Source organism: Puma concolor, chromosome B4 (assembly GCF_028749965.1).
Source record: "Puma concolor isolate L17-30 chromosome B4, mPumCon1.1.hap2, whole genome shotgun sequence".
Lineage (NCBI taxonomy): Eukaryota > Metazoa > Chordata > Mammalia > Carnivora > Felidae > Puma > Puma concolor.
This window is the reverse complement of record NC_141673.1, coordinates 97,001,994-97,026,041: the sequence shown is the minus strand read 5'-3', so window position 1 is coordinate 97,026,041 and position 24,048 is coordinate 97,001,994. Positions and strand designations below refer to the sequence as shown.

The following is a 24,048-nucleotide window of genomic DNA, read 5'->3' as shown; positions in this document are numbered from 1 at the left end:
TGAGTTATCTATGTCCAAAAATAACTGATATACTTAAAACTATATTCCACAGCTTATATGAAGACTGCTTGAAATGAGATATACAAATATAGAATAACTAAGTGTATGCTACAAATTCCTGTTGTTTATTTTCTGTTAAGGAAGAGAAGCAATTAAGAATCTTTGAAGCTCATCATGGAAACTGCACTGCTCGTGTGGGTTTCCAGATTTGGAATCAACAATTATGTAGCTTTTCCCAGAACTGAATGGTAAGACTGTTTTTTACTTTTGTGTGAGATTTCTTTGTAGAATGTAATAGATCTAAGGTTATTATTCTCAACTGATAATCAATTAGCTTACTCCTTCTAAGACCAAAGTGCAATCCTTCAAGTGCTTGGATGGCTTTCTGACAAATGCACTGATGTTCGTCTCAAAAGGCACTCAAAGCGTGGAAGTTTAAGGAAAAATCCATTCTCAGTAGAAGGGTGGCTAAAAAGCTCATGCCTTGCTAATGACTAATTCAAAGAACCATTTTCATAAAGAATAGCACACAATTATTATTCTATAATAAATAATATCAACTGATACACTTTTACTGAACACCTAATAAGTACTGGCTACTGTGGTCTGCTACATACTCTTATCAAAAGCAAATGATGATTAAAGGATGACCATTTAAGGGATGTAGAGTTTACACCTTCCCTGGGTACTCCAAGGCCTATCTTTAGTTTAACTTCCAGAAGATTTCTATCATGAATAACATTAGCTTACTCATTTGTAGAATTACCTCTACTGAATTATGCCCCCAATTTTAAACAGAGACCACCATGGGAAAGTAATATAAAATTAACATACACAAAAAATTGCAACTTTTTAATACACCACATCTCTTAGTGACTCCATGTGAAAATTTTCCTCTCAAATTTAATCTGATGAAAACATTCTCTTGCAAAGAACTCATAGGCTTCCACCTTTCCAATACTGTGTACTGGTAATGAACTTTATCTGATGAGAAGCTTAAAGATAACTTGTTTTTAACCTTTTATTATATTATAACACTGATACAGAAAAAAATACAGAAAATAAATGAATAATTTAATGTGTTATCATATGGTAAACACCCCATGACCTTCACCCAAATCAGGAAAGAAATTTGTCAACCACCTCAAAAGGTTATTCATGGACCCTGTACCAACCCTTCCTTCTCCTCAAAAGTAACCATTAATCTGAGTTTACAGTAATCACCTCCTTACTTTTCTTTATAGTTTTATTAGCTAAGTGTGCATCCACAAAAAAATCTAGCCTTTACCACCTTTTTTTTTCATTTACTAAGTCTGTTAAGTCATATTTTTTTAGAGCAGCTTTCGGTTCACAGCAAAATTGAGGGGAAGATACAGAAAATTTTCCATATACCTCCTACCTCCACATATGCACAGTCTTCATCATCATCAACATCCCCCACCAGACTGGTACTTTTGTTATACTTGATGAATCTACACTAATGTATCATAATCACCCGAAGTCCATAGCTTACATTAGGGTTCACTCTTGGATGTTGTCCATTCTACAGGCTTGGACAAATCCATGAAATGTATCCATCATTATAGTATCATACAGAATTATTTTCACTACCTAAAAATCCTGTGTGCCGCCTATTCATCCCTCAACCCCCTTTTTAGTCTCTTTTAATCTACAAGTTCCATCATCATTCTTCACAGTTTATCTGTTGACGGACCTGAGTTATATTTGACCTTTATGTCCAGATCCACTGATGCATACTCATAGAGCAGTTCAGTTATGTTTCTCTGTCCCTGTTTTTCCTGCATATTTCCTGCAAATTCAAAGTTTGGTCAGATGCATGTCAAACTGACACCTTTGGCAAAATGAAAGATGGTGTACTTTTCTTCCATCGGCAAATAACGTCTGTTTTTTTGTTGGTTATGATGTCAGCAGCCATTGACCTTCACTGCCTACATCCAATTTCACTGGAAATTATAAAATGCTGATATGCTAATTTTATCATTTATTTTTCATATATTAGTGGGAATAGCTTTCTCGTATCTACTATTCTGTCAACTACTGGTAGCTTCAGTTAGGAAAGGGAAAATGAATTGCTTGATTCTTTCCCTTTATCACCAACGTTAGAAGTAATGAATTGGTTCCCTGTCATCCTCTCAAACTGACCACTTCCCTTCTACAATGTCATCATGAACTCAAGGATTTAAACATACTTGATGAGTTTCTTTCCATCTTTGACCTAAGAGGCACTTCTCAAGTTACTTCTCCAGGCTTACTAAAATGACCCCAGTGGTCTGTAATAGACTCTTTGCTATCTGGTACGTTGTATGTTCCAGCTTATCTTGTACATTTCTTGCCATAGACATAAAATCAACCATTTCACCTGAAATGTATGAATTCTTTTAAGGTGGAACAGTTTTCCAAGGTTATAACATAGTTATTTTATGTTTTTTCTCCCTATTCCTCTATAGCAGTCATAGTTAGGAAACATACATATTTCTGTATATGTATCTGTGTAACATAAAATACCTACTAAGCTCATGCCATTACTTCCAATTAAAATGCAGAATTATCAGTCTTCCTTCCTTAACCTCTAAAATATTACATTTATTTCACTTCTTCCACACTGAAAATCCTGCTTATCCAAGGGCAAAAGAATTAATATATCCAATGATTACTCACTTAATCCAAAATTAAACAATCTCAAAAAAAAAAAAAACCCTCAGAATTGAGCATTAATGCCAATACACCAATGTAGTTACTATGAAGAGTTCAACAGCATTTCTGCATATAGTACCCTCTATTCTTGCTTCATTTTTTATAGTGGCACTTTAGCTATCTTATCTAAAATGTAATTGCTACATACTATAACCCTCTCAATTTCAATCCTCCTTTAGTTTTCATACTACAAATAATTATATAATTAATGCTCTTCACCAAAACTTTTTTAAAAATATCTCACTCATCATTTTGGTTGTCTAAAGCTCAGGCACTGGCACATTTTCAGGAATGACTCAGGGAAACAGTATTTCTTGACCTCCTGCATGTTGGTAATAGTGTATCTATACCTTTATAAGAGAAAGCCAGTTATGATTAAAAAAAAAAAAACTGCCTCACATTTTCTTACTCGAGTATCTTGAAATTATTATTCTATTTAATCCTGACATGAAGTGAAACTGTGAGAGAAAGTCTGATGCTAATTCAATTCTCTTTTCCTTTTAAATTATGTTAGAGATTGAGAGAGTATTTTTTTTTCTCTATAGAATAATTTTACCAGAATGTCTTGGTGTTGTTTGCTTTGACTATTATTCTCAGGTACATAGTGTTCTCTTTCGATCTGTAGTTTCAAATCTTGTTTTAACTTTGCCTGAATTATAGTTTTTCTTATGTGGTCTATTCCCTCGCTTTGGTTATCTTCCTAAAAGGGTCTTTTATCTCTGTTGTTTCTTCTTTGACTACCTTCAATATTTGTCACTCTCTCACACCTTTTTAAAATTTTTACATTTCACTTTGGTCTTTAAATGTTTCTTCTTAAACCCCAGAACTAGACTCACAAACGTATGGCCAACTCATCTTTGACAAAGCAGGAAAGAACATCCAATGGAAAAAAGACAGTCTCTTTTAACAAATGATGCTGGGAGAACTGGACAGCAACATGCAGAAGGTTGAAACTAGACCACTTTCTCACACCATTCACAAAAATAAACTCAAAATGGATAAAGGACCTGAATGTGAGACAGGAAACCATCAAAACCCTAGAGGAGAAAGCAGGAAAAGACCTCTCTGACCTCAGCCGTAGCAATCTCTTACTCGACACATCCCCAAAGGCAAGGGAATTAAAAGCAAAAATGAACTACTGGGACCTTATGAAGATAAAAAGCTTCTGCACAGCAAAGGAAACAAACAACAAAACTAAAAGGCAACCAACGGAATGGGAAAAGATATTTGCAAATGACATATCGGACAAAGGGCTAGTATCCAAAATCTATAAAGAGCTCACCAAACTCCACACCCGAAAAACAACCCAGTGAAGAAATGGGCAGAAAACATGAATAGACACTTCTCTAAAGAAGACATCCGGATGGCCAACAGGCACATGAAAAGATGCTCAACGTCGCTCCTTATCAGGGAAATACAAATCAAAACCACACTCAGATATCACCTCACGCCAGTCAGAGTGGCCAAAATGAACAAATTAGGAGACTACAGATGCTGGAGAGGATGTGGAGAAACGGGAACCCTCTTGCACTGTTGGTGGGAATGCAAACTGGTGCAGCCACTCTGGAAAACAGTGTGGAGGTTCCTCAGAAAATTAAAAATAGACCTACCCTAAGACACAGCAATAGCACTGCTAGGAATTTACCCAAGGGATACAGGAGTACTGATGCATAGGGGCACTTGTACCCCAATGTTTATAGCAACACTCTCAACAACAGCCAAATTATGGAAAGAGTCTAAATGTCCATCAACTGATGAATGGATAAAGAAATTGTGGTTTATATACACAATGGAGTACTACATGGCAATGAGAAAGAACGAAATATGGCCCTTTGTAGCAACGTGGATGGAACTGGAGAGTGTGATGCTAAGTGAAATAAGCCATACAGAGAAAGACAGATACCATATGGTTTCACTCTTATGTGGATCCTGAGAAACTTAACAGAAACCCATGGGGGAGGGGAAGGAAAAAACAATAAAAAAAAAAAGAGGTTAGAGTGGGAGAGAGCCAAAGCATAAGAGACTCTGAAAAACTGAGAACAAACTGAGGGTTGATGGGGGGTGGGAGGGAGGGGAGGGTGGGGGATGGGTATTGAGGAGGGCACCTTTTGGGATGAGCACTGGGTGTTGTATGGAAACCAATTTGACAATAAATTTCATATATTGAAAAAAAAATAAAAATTAAAATTAAAAAAAAAGTTTCTTCTTTTTCAACTCCTACTTAAAGATGTTTTCTGTTTATTCAGTCTTATGTCCCTTCTACTTTAGCTATCTTTCCTCAAATAATCTTTCTTCACTTATAATTTTTAGTTCTGTCATCTCATTTCTGAATTTTCTCATTTTAATTTATTTTGATCTTTGACATGTGACATTGGTGTCTCAATCTGATTGTGCATTTCTAAATGGAGGTTTGATCAGTCCTACTGACATATCTTTCTGGAGGAGTTTTCTATGTAAGGACATTATTCTTTTTCTCATCCTTTTTCTTCAGCTTTATTGAGGTATAACTGACATAAAATTGAAAAACATTTAAAGTGTACATAGTGATGATACGACATACACATAAAGTGTAAAATGATTCTCCACACCTAGTTAATTATCACATCTCATGCATTTTTGGTTTTGTCTTTCTTTTTGTTGGGGAGGGGGAAACATTTAGCAAATTTCAATTATATAGTACAATGTTATCAACTAAAAAGACAATGTTACATATTAAATCTCAGAACTTATTCATCTTCAATCTGAAAGTTTATATACCTTTTTACAAAACCTCTTCCTATTTACCTCACCCCTCATTCCCTGGTAACCACTTTTCTTCTCCTTGTTTCTATGAAATTAACTTAAAAAAAAAAAAAAAAGATTCCACATACATCTGATACCATGCAGTATTTGTCATTCTCTACCTGGCTCATTTCACTAAGCCTAATGGCCTCAAGGTCCACCCATGTCATCACAAACAGCAGGATGTCCTTCCTTCTCATGGCTGAATGATACTGTACTGAATGTATATATACCACCACCTTCTTTATTCATTCACTGACAGACATAAATATTTCCAATGTACTGGGTATTATTAATAATGCTACTATGAACATGGGAATGCAGATATCTCAAGAGCCTATTTTGATTTCCTTTGGACATACGCCCCAAAGTGAGATTACTGGATCACATGGTAATAATATTTTTAATTTTCTGAGGGGCCTCCATGCTGGCTGCACCAATATACAATCCCATCAACAGTGCAAAAGGGTTCCCTTTTCTTGACATTCCTGCCAACACTTATCTCAACTTTTTGATGGTAGAAATTCTAATAAGTGTGAGGTGATAACTAACTGTAGTTTTAATTTGCATTTCCCTGATGATTAGTTATGTTGAGCACCTTTTCACATGCCTGATGGCCATCTGCAAGTCCTCCTTGGAAAAATTAAGTTCCTTTGCCCTTTTTTTTTTTTTTTTTTTTTAGGTAGGCTTCATGTGCCTCAGGGAGCCAATGCAGGGCTTGAACTCAGGACCCTGAGATCAAGATGTGAGCTAAGATCAAAAGTCAGATGCTTAACCGACTGAGCCACCCAGGTGCCCCGTCTGTCCATTTCTTAATGAGATTTTTTATGATTCGGTTATGTATGTTTTTTATACATTCTGGATGTTAGCAACCTATCAAACATAAAATTTACAAATATTTTATCCCATTCTGCATGCTGCCTTTCATTTTGTTGATGGTTTCCTTTATTGTGCAGTTTTTTAGTTTGATGCAGTCCTACTTATTTATTTTTGCTTTCATTATCTTGCTTCTGTTGACAAAACCAAAAAATCACTGTCAATATTGATGTCAAGGAGCTTACCCCATGTTTTCTTCTAGGCATTTTATGGTTTCAGGTTTTAAATGTATGTCTTTAACCCATTTTGAGTTGATTTTTGTGCATAGTATAAAATACAGGTCCAGTTTTATTTTTTTTTTTAAAGTTTATTTACTTTTTAGAGAAAGAACATGAGCACAAGTGGGGGAGGAGAGAGAGAAAGTGAGGGAAAGAGAGAGAATCCCAAGCAAGCTCTGCAATGATAGCACGGCTCGAACTCATGAACCGTGAGATCATGATCTGAGCTTAACCAACTGAACGACCCAGGCACCCTGTCCAGTTTTATTCTTTTGTGCATCTGCTCAATTTTGCCAACATCATTATATGGGCAAGACTATCCTTTCACTACTGCACATTCTTAGCTCTTTTGTCATAAATTAATTGATCATATATGCACTGGTTTATTTCTGGGCTCTCTAATCTGTTCCACTGATCTAGGTGCCGGTTTTTTTGCCACCACTGTACTGTTTTCATTACTGTAGCTTTGGAATATAGTCTGAAATAAGGGAGCATGATGCCTCTAAGCTTTGTTCTTCATTCCCAAAACTGCATTGGTTATTAGGGGGCTTTTGTGGTGTCATCAAATGTTTATTCCATTTCTGTGAAAAATTTCACTGGAATTTTGATAGGCATTACACTGATTCTGGAGGTGGCTTTGGGTACTATGGCCATTTTAACAAACGAATTCTTCCAACCCATAAGAAAGAATTATCTTTACATTTATTTTTGTCTTTTTCAGTTTCTTTCATCAGCATCTTACAGTATTCAAGGTACAGACCTTTCACTTCCTTGTTTAAATCTCTTACTGTGTGTTATATACATATATTTTTCATGCTATAGTAAATACAATTGTCTTCTTAGTTTCTCTTTCTGATAGTACTAGCATGTAGAAATGCAACTGATTTTTGTATATTGATTTTGTATATTGCACCTTTACCGAATTTATTCATTCTAATAGTTTTTTTGGTGGTTTTTAGGATTATCTATATATAACATCAGGTCTTATGCAAACAGAGACAATTTTACTTAATCCTTTCTTTTATGGATGCCCTTTATTTCTTTTTCTTGCCTAACTGCACTGGCTAGGACCACCAGTACTAGGTTGAGTAACAGCAAGAGTGAGCACCCTTATCTTGTTTTCAGCTTCTCACTTTTTGAGTATAGTATTAGCTATGGGTTTTTCATATATAGCCTTTATCATGTTAAGGTATGTTCCCTATATACTCATTTTGTTGAGATTTAATCATGAATATTTAATTTTGCCACTGGAATATATACCACTTGATTACGATCTTTTTAAGGTACTGTTGAATTTGGTTTGCTAGTATTTTGTTAAGAATTTATGCATTTAAAAAAAAAGGATTTATGCATCTATATTCATTAGGAATATTGGACGGTAATTTTTCTTTCTTGTAGGTCCCTTGTCTGATTTTAATATCAAGGTAATATAATAGCTATAAAATGGGAAAGTACTCCCCCCCTCTTCTATTCTGTAGAAGATTTTAAGAAGGGTTGGTATTAATTCTTCCTCAAGGGTGTGGTAGAGTTTACCAGTGAAGCAATCTGGTCCTAGACTTTTGTTTTTTGAGAGGCTTTTGATTGCTAATTCAATCTCCTTGTAAGTATCTGATCCATTCAGATTTTCTATTTCTTCATGATTCAGGGTTTATTATTATTATTTTTTAAATGTTTATTCATTTTTGAGAGCTGTGACAACAGAGCCTGACATGGGGCTTGAACTCACGAACCCTGAGATCATGACCTGAGCCGAAGTTGGATACTTAACCAACTGAGCTACCCAGGCACCCCTTAGCCACCCAGGCACCCTTTTCATGATTCAGTCTTGACAGACTGTATGTTTCTAGGAATATTCCATTTCTTCTAGGTTGCTCAATTTGTTTGGTGTATACTTGTTCATAGTAGTCTCCTCTGATCCTTTGTATTTGTGTGGTATCAGTTGTAATGTCTACTCTCTCACTTCTGATTTTACTTCAGTCTTCTTTTTTCTTGTTAAGCCTAGCTAAAGGTTTGTCTATTTTGTTCCTCTCTTCAAAAAGAGCTCTTAATTTGATTAGATAGATCTTTTCTATTGCCTTTATTGTCTCTATTTCATGAATTTCCACTCTAATTCTTTGGTATTTCCTTCATTCCAGAAACTCTGGGCTTAGTTTGTTCTCTTTATCTAGTTCTTTGAAGAATAAATGTAGATTGAGCTTTCGTTCCTTACTATAGGCAATTATCCCTATGAACTTCCCTCTTAAAACTGCTTTTGTTCATAAGAGACTGTTAAAAACTGAGAACAAACTGAGGGTTGATGGGGGGTGGGAGGGAGGGGAGGGTGGGGGATGGGTATTGAGGAGGGCACCTTTTGGGATGAGCACTGGGTGTTGTATGGAAACCAATCTGACAATAAATTTCATATATTAAAAAAAAAAAAAGAAGAACATAAAAAAAAAACTGCTTTTGTTGTATCTCTTAAGTTTTGAGAGATGTTGCATTTGGATTTTTATTGGTCTCAGATACTTTTGATTTCTCCTTTGCTTTCTTCCTTAACCCAGAGATTTTTCAGGAATTTCTTGTTTCACCACCACATATCAGTAAATTTTCTAATTTTCTTTTTTTTTAATTGAGGAATAATTGACACACTTTATATTAGTTTCAGGTATGATATAAGCATTCAATATCTGTATATATTTCAAAATGATCACCACAGTAAGTCTAGTTAATATCCATCACCATACATAGTTACAAAACATTCTTCTTGTAATAAGAACATTTAAGATTTTTTTTTAATATGAAATTTATTGTCAAACTGGTTTCCATACAACAAGAACATTTAAGATTTACTCTTGGGCACCTGGGTGGCTCAGCTGGTTAAGAATCCAACTCCTGATTTCAGCTCAGGTCATGATCTTACAATTTGTGAGATCAAGCCCCATGCTGGGGCAGAGCCCGCTTGGGATTCTCTCTCTCCCTCTCTCTGCCCTTCCCCTACTCTCTCTCTCAAAATAAGTAAATAAACATTAAAAAAAGATTTACTCTTAATAACTTTAAAGTATGCAATACAGTACCATTAACTATAGTCACCAAGATGTACATTACATCCCCCTGACTTACTTACTTTATAACTAAAGTCTGTACCTTTTTCTTTTGACTCCCTTCATCCATTTTGCCCATGCCCATCCCCTGTCTCTGGCAACCACCAATCTGTTCTCTGTATCTATGAGCTTGGTTTTGTTTTTTAGATTCTACACATAAGTAAGTTCATATAGTATTTGTCTTTCTCTAACTTCTTTCACATAGCATAATGAATGCCCTTAAGTTCCATCCATGTTCACTCTAATGGTAAGATTTCACTCTCCTTAAAACTGAGTAATACTCTTTTTTGGAATTTACCTCATTTTCGTCATCCATCCATCAAAGGGCACTGAGGTTATTTCCATATCTTGGCTATTATAAATAACGCTTTAATGAACATGAGGGTGTATATATATTTTTAAGCTAGTATTTCTATTTTCTTCAGATAAATACTCAGAAGTAGAATTGCTGGATCACATGGTAGTTCTATTTTTAATTTCTTGACGAACTTTCATACTGTTTTCCACAGTGGCTGTCCCAGTTTACATTCCCACCAACAGGGCACGAGAGTTTCCTTTTCTCCACATCCTTGCCAACACTTGTTATTTCTTGTCTTTTTCATAACAGCCATTCTAACAGGTATGAGATGATAATTCTCCACTTTTCTTCTTGTAACTGATTTCTAGTTTCAAACCACTGTAGTCAGCAAAATGCATGATATGATTTTAACCTTCTTAAATTTATTAACATTTGTCTGTGGACTAACATAAGATCTATTTTGGAGAATGTTCCATATGCACTTGAGAAAAATGTGTGTTCTGGTGCTACTGGATGGAATGTTTTTAAATGTCTCTTAAGTCTACCTGGTCTCACAGGTAATTTTAGTCCTATTGATTTTCTGCCTCAATGACCTTAAAAGCTAAAGTGAGTCTCTTGTAGGCAGAATATAGTGAGTCTTGTGTTTTTATCCATTCAGCCACTCTATGAGTTTTCATTAAAGAATTTAGTCCATTTCTATATAAAGTAATAACTGATAGATATGGACTTAATCTTGCCATTTAGTTCATTGTTTTCTGGCTGTTTTGTATTTCATTTGTTCTTTTCTTGCTCTCTTTGTGATCTGATATTCTATATTGGTATGCTTAGATTCCTACTAATCTTTTCTGTGTATACAATAGATTTTTGCTGTTGGCTACCAGGAAACTTATGTAGGACATCTATCCCAGCAGGGCTCAGCACAGAGGAAATAGTCAGAATCACCCATGTCCCAATCTCTCCCTATAGGAAGTCTATTTCCCTGAAAGAAACCTGAAGTAAGGTTTCTAATTTAGCAGATATCCAGGGGCTGACAACAATCATCCCAGGAGACCAGGGAGTTCTACAGACACCACCTCCACCTTTTCTCTCTAGCCCAATCCAAATCTCCAGGATCTCCACACAATCAGCTTACAGACACATCTGAAGCCCCAGCTTTTACAGATGCCACCCAAGAGATGGGACTCTGGATCACCTGTCTCTGAAAACTAACGGGGTTTACATTTATAAGATGCACAGGGCTGTAGCAATGAGGTAGTTCTTAATGGGTACATATACCTGTGTACCCAGGCTGTATACCTGGGTCCAGTGCTGTGGAAACAGGCAGAAATGTCCATCTCTAAGTCTCTCCCTGTAAGGCCCCTACCTATATACTTTCCCAGTTATTTCCTGGGTGATCTAGCTTCCAATCAGCCTGCAGGTGCTGACTGTGATCCTTCCCTTTGGAACACCTGATAAATCTGGGCACACTCTCAACTACTGGAAGCCACTAAGAATAAAGAAGGCAGTTTGGGGGGTGTCTGGGTGGCACAGTTGGTTAAACATCCAACTCTTAATCTGGGCTCAGGTCATGATCTTGCAGTTCGTGAATTCAAGCCCCACATCAGGCTCTGTGCTGATGGTGTGGACCCTGCTTGGGATTCTGTCTCTCCTTCTCTCTGCCCCTCCACCACTTGTGTTCTCGTTCTCTCTCTCTCTCTCTGTCTCTCTCTCTCAAAATAAATAAACAACAAATTTAAAAAAAAGAAGAAGAAGAAGAAGAAGAAGAAGAAGGAGGAGGAGGAGGAGGCGGCGGCGGCGGCACTTTGGGCAATCACCCAAGTATGAGAGACAACCAAGAACTCACATCAGGCTGGTTGATAAGGTTGATGTCCTACAGAATACCAGTCCATCAAAACTAGGAGGGGTGGTGTTTTGGTGTTTTTGGTTTTTTTTTAATTTTTTTAACGTTTATTTATTTTTGAGAGACAGAGAACGAACAGGGGAGGAACAGAGAAGACACACAGAATCTGAAGCAGGCTCCAGGCTCCGAGCTGTCAGCACAGAGCCTGACACGAGGCTCAAACCCATGAACTGTGAGATCATGACCCTAGCTGAAGTCAGTTGCTCAACCGACTGAGCCACCCAGGCACCCCGGTTTTTTTTTTTAATCTAACGTGTAGAAACCAACACAGAGTAAAGAAAAATGAACAAACAGAAGAATATGTTCCAAACAAAAGAGCAAGAAAAAACTCCAGAAACAGACCTTAGTGAAACAAAGATAAGTGATTTACTTGATAAAGAGTTCAAAGTAACAGTCATAAACATGTTCACCAAGGTCAGAACAATGCATGAATAAAGTGAGAATTTTAACAAAGAGAGAAAATATAGGAAAGCACCAATAAAAATTACACAGCAAAGAATACAATAACTGAACTAAAAATTTGAGAGAGGAGTTCAACAGCAGACTAGATCAAGCAGAAGAAAGTATCAGCAAATTCAAAGACAGGGCAGTAGAATTCATCCAAAGAAACAGAAAGAAAAAACAATAAAAGTGAAGACAGTTTAAGGGACTTTTTTAAATTTACTTTTTTTATTTTGAGAGAGAGAGCACACGCAGGGGAGAGGAAGAGAGACTCCCAAGCAGGTTCCATGCTGTCAGCACAGAGCCCAACACAGGGCTCAATCCCACAAACTGTGAGATCATGACCTGAGCCGACATCAAGTGTCAGACGTTTAGTTGACTAAGTCACCCAAGTGTCCCAGATAGTTTATGGGAATTTTAGGAGATCAGCAAGTAGACCACTACTCACATGATAATGGCCCCAGAAGGAGAGGATGAAGACAAACGGTCAGGAAGTTTACTGAAAGAAAATGCCTGAAAACTGCCCTAACCTGGGGAAAGAAATAGACATCCATATACAAGAAGCCCAGAAAGTTTCAAAAAAGATGAATCCAAAAAAACCTACTCCAAGATATATTTTAATTAAATTGTCAAATGTTAAAGACACAAAGAGTATCTTAAAAACAACAGGAGAAAAAGAACTTGTTTCACACAAGGGAATCCTTGTAAGACCATCAGCATATTTTTCAGCAGAAACTCTGGAAGCCAGGAGAGGATGGCAAAATATATTAAAAGTGCCGAGAAGCGGGGGAACTGCCAACCAAGAATACTCTACCTGGCAAAGCTGTCTGAATGGAAGGAGAAATAAAGAATTTTCTAGAAAAGGAAAAGCAGAAGGAGTTTATCACCACTAGATCAGCCTTACAAGAAATGTTAAGGGGACTTCCTCTAAGCTGAAACAAAAAGAGTGCTAATTAGTAACAAGAAAACATGAAAGTATAAATCTCACTGGTAAAAAGGTAAGTATATGGTTTAATTCAGAATGCTCTAATTTTGTAATATTGGTGGGTAAATCACTTATAAATCTAGTATGAAGGTTAAAAAATAAAAGTAGTAAAAGTAACTATAATGTGTTAATGGATACATAAGATAAAAAGATGCAAACTGTGACAGAAACATTAAATGTGGGAGGGAGAGTAAAAACTATAAAGCTAAGATGCATTCAAAGCTGTTATTAGCTTAAAAAACTGTTATAAATGTCAGATATTCTTTATAATAATTTTAAATGGGATTTTACCTTGATACTATTGTGTTTCTCATGTTAATGGAAAATTAGTTTTCCTGAATTTTTAGAAGATGGCGTTCAAGGTAGTTTTTCCAGTTTTACAGAACTGACTCTTCTATTGTTTTCCTGTAATGTTAAACAATATGGCAGCTTCCTTTCTGAGACCTCCCAGCTGTTTCTCTGCCAATTCTTATCTGAACTTTCTCTTTTCTTCCTCTTCTGACCCTCTAACTTTCCCTATTCTGCTCATTTGATGCTACTATTGTATTTTGTTTCCATTCAGTGCGCTACACCCTGTACTGGTAGAGAACTCTAGAAGTTCTGTTTCAAGAATTCTCAGGAGCCAGACGGCTCTATCCTCTTCTGTCTTTACCATGAACACACTGTATTTGGCTGATACTGGAGTGGGCAACTCCCGCCACTGTCTCATTTCAGCTGCTGCTCTTAATATAGTCCAGCAAATTGTCTACTAAATAGTTGAAGCTATTTTGGAGGTCTTCTGTTTTCAAGTTCTATGCAATACCCCATTCAACTTTCTCTTGTGGCTGCTAGTGGTCTGCTCTTACCTGCTTTGACTTCTGGATGCCTGAGGTTAGTTTTATGGTATGCTTCTGAATTTGCTATCTAGTTTCATTAGTTTTTGTACGAGTATTCTGAGAAAGTCAAAAAAAACTATGACATGACCAGATTTACTTCCTAGCATCTCTCTCAAAGCGAGAGAAGTACAAACAAAGCAATTATGTTTTTATATTCATCACATACTTCTTACTTTCCTTCATTTATTTCCAATTGTTTTTAAACCATCTTGTTATAAGTCGTTTCATTCTTTTTTAAAACAAGGCAAGAAAATACTCCCAACTCCATAGTTACAAAAACTTTATTTTAATAAATTATTTTAATAAATTATTTAAATCTTTCATTTTTCAAGACTTCTAAATGCTTCCTGATTCATGGTTCAGATAACTTACAAATGTTTACACTTGGAAAAATTCCTTCAACTATCTAAGGTTCTGTTTCTGTTGAGGTCTTAAGAATGAGACCACTAGAAAACAAAATAATCATTCAAACACAAGAACATAAATAGAAAGTGTCAGTAAAATTCTGAACATGATCTGACAAGAAATTCCATGTTTGTGTATTATAACTAAATTAGCTCAGAGTGAAAGAAAGAAAGAAAGAAAGAAAGAAAGAAAGAAAGAAAGAAAGAAAGAAAGAAAGAAAAGAAGAGAGAGAGAGAGAGAGAGAGAGAGAGAGAGAGAGAGAGAAAGAAAGAAAGAAAGAAAGAAAGAAAGAAAGAAAGAAAGAAAGAAAGAAAAAAAATACAGTCTATAAGTTCTAAGTCCTATCAAGATAGATGAAATGTAGTTACCTTTTGTCAAGAGCAAACTAAAAGTGTACTCTTCTTCCTCTTTGACACTTGGCCAAAAATACATAAATTTATTCATAATAAAATTAGGCCTTTATAATTTGCTTACGATATCAAAACACCATGATGTTTACTTAAAGTTTAAAAATAAACTTAATAAGGCAATCTTACCGATTTGTTCCATCCAGATTTGATTTGTGGATGAAATTGAGTTTTGCATCTGCCCAATAAAGCTTCTGTTCCTCATAATCCAAAGTCAGTCCATTTGGCCAGTAAATTTCAGTGTTTATTATAATGAAGCGACTTGAACCATCCATTCCAGCACGTTCTATCTTTGGTACTTCTCCCCAGTCTGTCCAGTACATGAACCTAAAAACCATATAAACAAATCCATGACATAAGCAAGGTAATACCCAAATAATTTTTAACTATCACTATTAGATAAAGAAAGCTCCCTCAAGAACACTAAAACTAAAACCCCTGGGTATTATCAAAATTTTAACAATTTACCTTTTTGTCACCACCATGGTAATAACTGATTCAGATAAGCACCATCAAGCATGCAAACACTGTGTGATCAAAGTTTACTAAGAAAAAGGGTATTCACACTCTCAATGTATCTCCCCACAGGTTACTTATTGATGACAAAGGGGAAAATAGTAACTTTAGAGAAAATAAACTTGGTGGATACTACCTTAACCACATCACCTAAGTTAACATCATCAATGAGAGGGAACAAACTGGTGTCACATATGTGATGCACTGGAAAGGATATGCTTTCATGCAGACTCTCTTAAATAGTATCTATCAAAAAATGCATAACCTGAACACAATTATGAAAAAGTGGAGAAAATTGAGAAACTTCTAGAAAACAAATGGCCTTTGAAAATATCAATGTCATGAAAGTCAAAGAAAGGCTGAGAAACTAATCTAGATTAGATTAGATTAGAGCAGAATAAATCTAATCTACATTAGAACACAATAAAGACACATGGTAACTACATTAAGTGCATGGTTCTAGACCGAGCAGCTGGGGAAAATGCTATGAAAACATTATTAAGAAACCTGGGAAAATCTAAGGGACTATCAAATTACCTAACAGAAATGTACTGATGTTAATTTCCTAAATACGATCCTTGTACTGTGGTTAGAGTATATAGGAGTTCATTGTACCATTTTTGTTTCTATTCTACAAGTTTGAAGCTTTTTCCAAAATTAAAAAAAAAACAGAAATCTATTATTAATAGTCTCATTTCGGGGGGGGTGGAGAAAATTTTCCTTGTTAAAGGTAAAATTCTTAATGTGTTATATTTCAATTAAAAGCATATTTTTTTAAGTTAATGAAGGTGCTCTGAATTAGATATGAGATACCCAAATAAACATGTTCAAACACAATAGAAATTCAGGCATAAATTTTACTCAAAAATAATGTTGGAATGGTAATACTAAAATGATTCCGCTTGTACAAATAGGTATTTCATATAAACTGTTTACTCAGGGGAATTAGGGGAAGAGAATATCAGGTAGCTAGATACAAGATATTGTGCTGATGGTTTTACATACATTATCTCACTTAGGCCTTATAGCAGTGTTATGAAATATATTTGTCCATCACTGTATTTCAGACAACTCAGAAGAGTTAGCATATTACTTAAAGTCACACAGCTAATAAATGCAGAACAGAAATTCAAACCTACATCCCCCAGATTGCAAAGCCAACACTTATGCCTTTGATTTGTAAGGAATAGAGAAGGCAGTGTCCCCTAAAATGAGGATAATGATTGGATATTGTCCAGAATGAGGAGAATGATCAGATTCATGCAAGATAAAAGTACACAAAAAAAGCAAGCCAGACAATTTTAGACCATCTTAAAATTTTCTGGGTTTTATTCTAAGAGCAAATAACAACACCTGAAGACTTAAGATTGAAAGTGATATGACTGGCTTTGTGAGGTTTGGAGGAGTGGAGCAGCCAAGGAGGAGGAGAGTGGCTGCAGTATAGAAAAAGACTGCAGGAAAACAAGAAAAAAAACGAATACAAAGAGGCCAGAGCTCCCAAAATTGCTCTGTGAGAAACTCAGCAAATCCTCTCCTCTAAAACCAAAAAAGAAAAGAAAAAAAAAGGACAGTCAAAAGTAATTAGAGTCTGTGAAAATTGACCAAAGGATAAACAACAAAATGAGAAGCATTTATTCAGGAATATCTACTAAATCTCAGGAGGAAGTGTGACATTTCAGCCAGAAGTTATGTGCACCCCATCCACCCTGCTAAGTGTGTGGCACACCTTAGAAGACACGGCAGACCTTAAAACTTGGCAGCTACCTGGCCCTGCAAGAGAATGCTGACTTTATTTGAAGTAATGGAAAAACCTATGCCCAGGAATGTTGTTAAAAACAAGAGTGCTCTCCATGGCAAACAATCAGAGAGGGCTATTATCCCAAGCAATACTGGTCCAAAAATATAAATATAATGTAGGTAAATTTTACTTTAATTTTTTTAATGGATGCAAGACTTTACTAGATACAGGAATGCTCAATATCATCAATCATCAGGGAAATGCAAATTAAAACCATAGTAAGATATCACTCCACGCCCACTAAAATGGCTAACACTTAAAAGACTAACAATACTAGGGCACCTGGGTGGCTCAATTGGTTGAGTGTCCGACTCTTGATTTTGGCTCAGGTCATGATCTGAGAGTCGTGGGATCAGGTTACTCAGTGTGGAGCCCGCCTGAGATTCTCTCTCTCTCTCTGCCCCTCTCCCTCATTTGCACTCTCTCTATATATAAAATAACATAAATAATTAAAGAATTAAAGACTAACAATACTAAGTGTTGGTAACAATGGAGCAAGTGGAACTCTCATACACCACTAGTATAATCACTTTGGAAAACACTTTGTCAGTTTCTTATAAAGTTAAATATACATCTAACTCTATGAACCAGCAATTCTACCTTTAGGTATTTATCCAAGAGAAATAAAAACATATCCACAAATAACCCAGTTAAGAAATGGGCAGACAACATGAATAGAGACACTCTTCCAAAGAAGACATCCAGATAGCTACCAGACACATGAAAAAATGCTCAAGGATATACACTCAAGGATATACAAATCAAAACCACAATGAGATACCACCTCACATCTGTCAGAATGGCTAAAATTAACAACACAAGAAACAACAGGTGTTGGCGAGAATGCAGAGAAAGGGGAACCCTCTGACACTATTGGTGGGAATGCAAACTGATGGAGCCACTCTGGAGAATAGTATAGAGGTTTCTCGAGAAACTAAAAATAGAACTACCCAACAATCCAGCAACTGCACTATTAGGTGTTTACCCAAAGGATACAAAAATACTGATTCAAAGGGATACATGCAACCCCATGTTTATAGCAGCATTATCAACAATAGCCAAACTATAGAGAGCGCCCAATGTCCATCAACTGATGAACAGATAAAGATGTGGTGCGCGTGCGCGCGCGCGCGTGCGCGCGCGCACACACACACACACACACACACACACACACACACACACACACACACTGGAATATTACTCAGCCATCAAAAAGAATGAAATCTTGCCAATTGCAATGATGTGGATGGAGATAGAAAATATTATGCTAAGTGAAATAAGTCATTCAGAGAAAGACAAATACTATATGATTTCACTGATATGTGGAATTTAAGAAACAAAACAGACGAACATATGGGAAGGCGGGAGGAGAAAAGAGACCACAAAAGACTCTTAACGACAGAGGTCAAACTGAGGGTTACTGGAGGGGAGGTGAATGAGGGATGGGCTAAATGGGTGATGGACATTAAGAAGGGCACTTGTTGGGATGAGCACTGGGTGTTGTATGTAAGTGATGAGTCACTGAATTCTACTCCTGAAACCAATGTGCACTGTATGTCAACTAACTAAAATATAAATTTAAAGAAAAAAAAGGGAAAAAAAAACCACATCTCCACAACAATTGTACATACTAGTTCACAGAAACTTTACTCATAATAGCTAAAATCGAGAAACAACACAAATATCCATTAATAGGATGATATAAAATTCTGGTATATTCATGCAATGAAATACTACTTAGCAATACAAAAAAAACCACATTACATTCCAAAACAGGATGAATTTTTAAATTTAGGATGAACAAAAGAAGCCAGATACAAAAAAGAGTACCTACTTCATGACTCTATTCTATGAAGTTCCAGATTCGCAAAACCAATCTACAGTGATAGAAATCAGTAGCTACTAGGTGGAAGCAGAGATTGACTTGAAAGGGGCTCAGGCAGCTTTCTGGAGTGATGTGATGAAAAACTTAGGGGGAGGAAAGGTAAGCATATACATTTATCAAAACATCAAGCTACAAATGTAAAAATATGCATATTTCTGCATATAAATTATATCTCAATAAAGCTGCTTAAAGCACAAATACGATGGGGCCTCTGGGTGGCGCAGTCAGTTGAGCCAGGTCATGATCTCACAGTTGGTGAGTTCCAGCCCCACAGAAGGAGACTCTTGTGTCTCCTCTCTCTACCCCTCCCCAACTTGTGCTCTGTCTCTGTGTCTCTAAGATAAACATTAAAAAAAAAAATGTTAAAACTAATTCAAAAGTACCTTCTTTTCTATAGAAGCCTTTCCTAGCTTGCCCAGAGTTACTCCCTCCTAGGTGCTCCCGCAGCATGTTTCACTGTGCTGTAGCACTTATCCCAGTTTGTATATAAACTATGAACAATTTATATGGATTGATCATAAGTGATTTTGCATACTATCAAGATGTATATAGCAGTAAGTGGTGTTGTCTATTTTGTACAATAAAATTTAGGCAGCTCTACAAATTGTAATTAACCTAAATAAGCATTAAACTTATTTAATAAATAAGAATTCAGTGTCTAGTTTATGGTGAAATAAAAACCTGTTAATACGAGGGGAATCCAACATGGTGGAGAAGTAGGGGGACCTGAAGTTCCCTTGTCCCTCAAACACAGCAGTGTTGAGGCCAAAGGGCTTTGAATTCTAAGAGTCCAGGCTGCAGTGACAGAGACGTCTGCAGGGGTCCACGGGGACAACCTGGTGGGCCATAGGTGCGTAACTGAGAACTGGGGAGATAAAACAGGCAGCAAAGGCACAGAGGGGAGGGATCCCCTTCTGCAGAGAGACAAAGGGAAGAGAAAGAGAGGCTGTGGAAGTGTAGAACTGTATTTGGACAAGAGAAAAACCACTGACTGGGATCGGAAAAAAACAGAGAAAGATCCAATTTCTAACTGCAGGGCTTTCTCCACACGGGGGCCGGCTGCCCTGTTCACGCACCTGGGGAGGAAGGGAGCCAGCCCCAGGATCGGTAATTAGTTCAGAGGCATAGAGGGAGAAAGCAATCCCCTCCTTCGAGTGCTATGGGAAGAAGATATATAACCGCTATGGGAAGAAGAAATATAACCATTCAAAAAACAAAGACTGCTTGCACCTAACAGCCAAAGGCCATTTATGGGCAGGGCAGAAGGGACTTCCCTGAAACTTGGCACGTGGACTGGGACCCTTTAAGAGGTTAGAATCCCAATCCAGAGCCAGGGAGGCAAGGGAGGCAAGGGAGTCAGGGGAGCAGGACAAACCGCCTCACTAGCACCCGCACAGCACTGTGAGGTCATCCATTGGTGGGGCAGAGTGGTACTCCCCTGGCATTGGGAGCGTGGAGCGGGACCCCTGAAGACATCTGGGTTTGAATCCCACACAAGCCCCAGGGAGGCATAGGAGACTGTGGAGGGAAGGGAAAAAGAAAAAACAAGAAACAGCCCACTAATGGCCTGAACAGAGTGGTTTAGGGTACCTGGTCTGGGATGCCGCCATTTTTCTCCACATCACCAACAAGGTGGGGCTTCAGGGAATGGACAGCGGCCCACAGTGGAGGGGGGACCCACCTATACCAAACCACACCCCTCCACTCCTGGTAACTGCACATCTACCTGCGACTGACACTAACCAACCAGACAGCCTCTCCTCCAGACCAGCGCTGCCAGTGGATCCAAGGCACCCAGAGGTTTTGCATTTTCTGATTTAATTCTTGGTCAATTCTTATTTTATGTGTACACACACACACACACACACACACACACACACACACACACACACGTGTGTGTGTATATTTTTTTTTTCCTTCCCTTTTTCTTTTTTCCCTCTTCTAGTCTGGTTATTCTGATTGTTGGTTTGTTTAAGAAGACATATTTAATCTATTCTCTTTACACCTGTTCTGTATCTCCTTCTTTATTTTCCTCTCCCTCTCTCTGGATTAAACCGCATAGTTTCTCTGCCCAATCAATTTTCTTTTATTTTTCCCCACTCCTGTCATTTCTCTCTTTGTATGGGTTAAGGATTCTTCTACCACTACCACCACCACCGCCACCACCCCCCCGCCCCCGCTTTTCTTCTTCTTTTTTTTTTTTTTTTTTTTTTTAATTTTTTCTTCCAAGGTTACTTCAATGAACAAATCAAAGCACACCTGGTGGAGGGTCCAAAACAATCACTACGAGTAGGGAGATACAGCAACCAGAATCACAACAACAGAGAGCACACAACACACTCCAAAAAACACTTCCTGAAGGGCCAGGCCCCAGACAGTGTATGACCCCTCTTTAATACAGTACTGCTCACAGGTGCAGGACACATAACAAGTTTTTAAAACACATAAAGGACAGAAAACTAGTCAAAATGATGAAATGGAAGAATTCTCCTCAAAAGAAATTCCAGGAAGAAATGACAGCAAAGAATTGATCAAAATAGATATAAACAATATAAGTGAACAAGAATTTAAAATAATAGTCATAAGATTAATCTCTGGGCTTGAAAAAAAACATAGAAGACAGCAGAGAATCTATTGCTGCAGAGATCAAGGAACTAAAAAACAGTCATGATGAATTAAAAAATACTGTAAATGAGGTGCAAAATAAACTGGAGGCAGTAACAGCAAGGATTGAAGAGGCAGAGAAGAGAATAAGTGAAACAGAAGATAAAATTATGGAAAAAGATGAAGCTGAGAAAAAGAGAGATAAAATTCTAGACCATGAGGGGAGAATTAGAGAACTAAGTGATTCAATGAAATGAAATAATATCCATATAACAGGAGTTCCGGAAGAAGACAGAGAGAAAGGGGCAGAAAGTGTACTTGAACTGGCAAATTCTGAAAGCAGCTAGGGACACATGGGCCTTAACCTACAAGGGTAGATGCATCAAGGGTAGTAGCAGACCTACCTACTAAAATTTGGCAGGTCAGGAGGGAGTGGCAGGAAATATTCAATGTGCTGAATAGGAACAATATGCAGCCAAGAATCCTTTATCCAGCAAGGCTGTCATTCAGAATAGGAGAGATAAAGGTTTTCCCAAACAAAAACTGAAGGAGTTCATCACCACTAAACCAGCCCTATAAGAGATCCTAAAGGGGACTCTGTGAGTGGAATGTTGCAAAGACTACAAAGGACCAGGGACATTACCACAAGCATGAAACCTACAGATAACACAATGACACTAAATCCCTATCTTTCAATAAAAATGCTAAATGTAAATGGACTAAATGCTCCAATCTAAAGACACAGGGAATCAGAATGGATTAAAAAAAACAACAACAACAAAAAACATCCATCTACCTGCTGTCTTACAAGAGACCCATTTTAGACTTGAGGACACCTTCAGATTGAAGTGAGGGGATGGAGAACCACCTATCATGCTACTGCAAGTCAAAAGAAAGCTGGAGTAGCCATACTTTTTTCAGACAAACTAGATTTTAAACTAAAGGCTGTAACAAGAGATGAAGAAGGGCATTATATCATAATTACAGGGTCTATCCATCAAGAAGAGTTAACAATTATCCATCAAGAAGAGCTATGCACCGAATTCAGAAGCATCCAAATATATATAACAATAACATAAGCAATCTTATTGGTAAGAATGTGGTAATTGCAGGGGACTTTAATACTCCACTTACAACAATGGACAGATCATCTAGACAGAATATCAATAAAGAAACAGTGGCCCTGAATGATACACTGGACCAGATAGACTTGACAGATATATTCAGAACTTTTCATCCAAAAGCAGAATACACATTTTCTCTACTGCACAGGGAACATTCTCCAAGATAGAGCACATACTGGGTCACAAAACAGCCCTCAATAAATATAAAAGAAATGAGATCATACCATACCATGCACATTTTCAGATCACAATGCTATGAAACCTGAAATCAACCACAGGAAAAAGTTTGGAAAACCTCCAAATGAATAGAGGTTAAAGAACATCCTACTAAAGAATGGAAGGGTCAACCAGGCAATTAAAGAGAAAATTTAAAAATATATGGAAACAAATGAATGAAAACACAAAAGTCCAAACCCTCTGGGATGCAGCAAAGGCAGTCCTAAGAGGAAAATACATTGCAATCCAGGCCTATCTCAAGAAACAAGAAAAATCCCAAATACAAAATCTAATAGCACACCTAAAGGAACAAGAAGCAGAACAGCTCAGAAACCTCAAGGCCAAGAGAAGAAGAGAAATAATAAAGACCAGAGCAGAAATAAACAATAAAGACTCAAAAAAAAAAAAAAAAAAAAAAAAAAAAAACCCAGACCAGATCAATGAATCTAAGAGCTGGTTTATTGAAAACATAAAATTGATAAATCCCTAGTCAGACTTCTCAAAAAGAAAAGAGAAAGGACCCAAATAGATAAAATCACAAATGAAATTGGACTTATCACAGCAAACCCCTCAGAAATACAATTATCAGAGAATACTATGAAAAGTTATATGTCAGAAAAATGGACAAATTCCTAGACACCCACACACTACCAAAACTCAAACAGGAAGAAATAGAAAATTTGAACAGACCCATAACTAACTAGTGAAGAAATTGAATCAGTTATCAAAAATCTCCCAACAAATAAGAGTTCTGAGCCAGATGGCTTACCAGGGGAATTCTACCAGACATTAATACCTTTCCTTCTCAAGCTGTTCCAAAAAAACAGAAATGGAAGGAAAACTTCCGGACTCATTCTCTGAAGGCAGCATTACCTTGATTCCCAAACCAGACACAGACCCCACTAAAAAGGAGAATTACAGGCC

The 24,048-nt window shown here is 37.0% G+C and overlaps 1 protein-coding gene across 2 annotated transcripts in view; it reads right to left on the bottom strand.

Annotated features, from left to right (window-relative positions):
* LRP6 (LDL receptor related protein 6) overlaps positions 1-24,048 on the bottom strand; it is a 176,536-nt gene that overhangs the window by 87,399 nt on the left and 65,089 nt on the right. For both annotated transcript variants that reach the window (XM_086714063.1, XM_086714064.1), the window contains exon 3: positions 15,111-15,308. In XM_086714063.1, the coding sequence (XP_086570189.1) occupies positions 15,111-15,308 (198 nt within the window). The remainder of the gene's footprint in view (positions 1-15,110; positions 15,309-24,048) is intronic.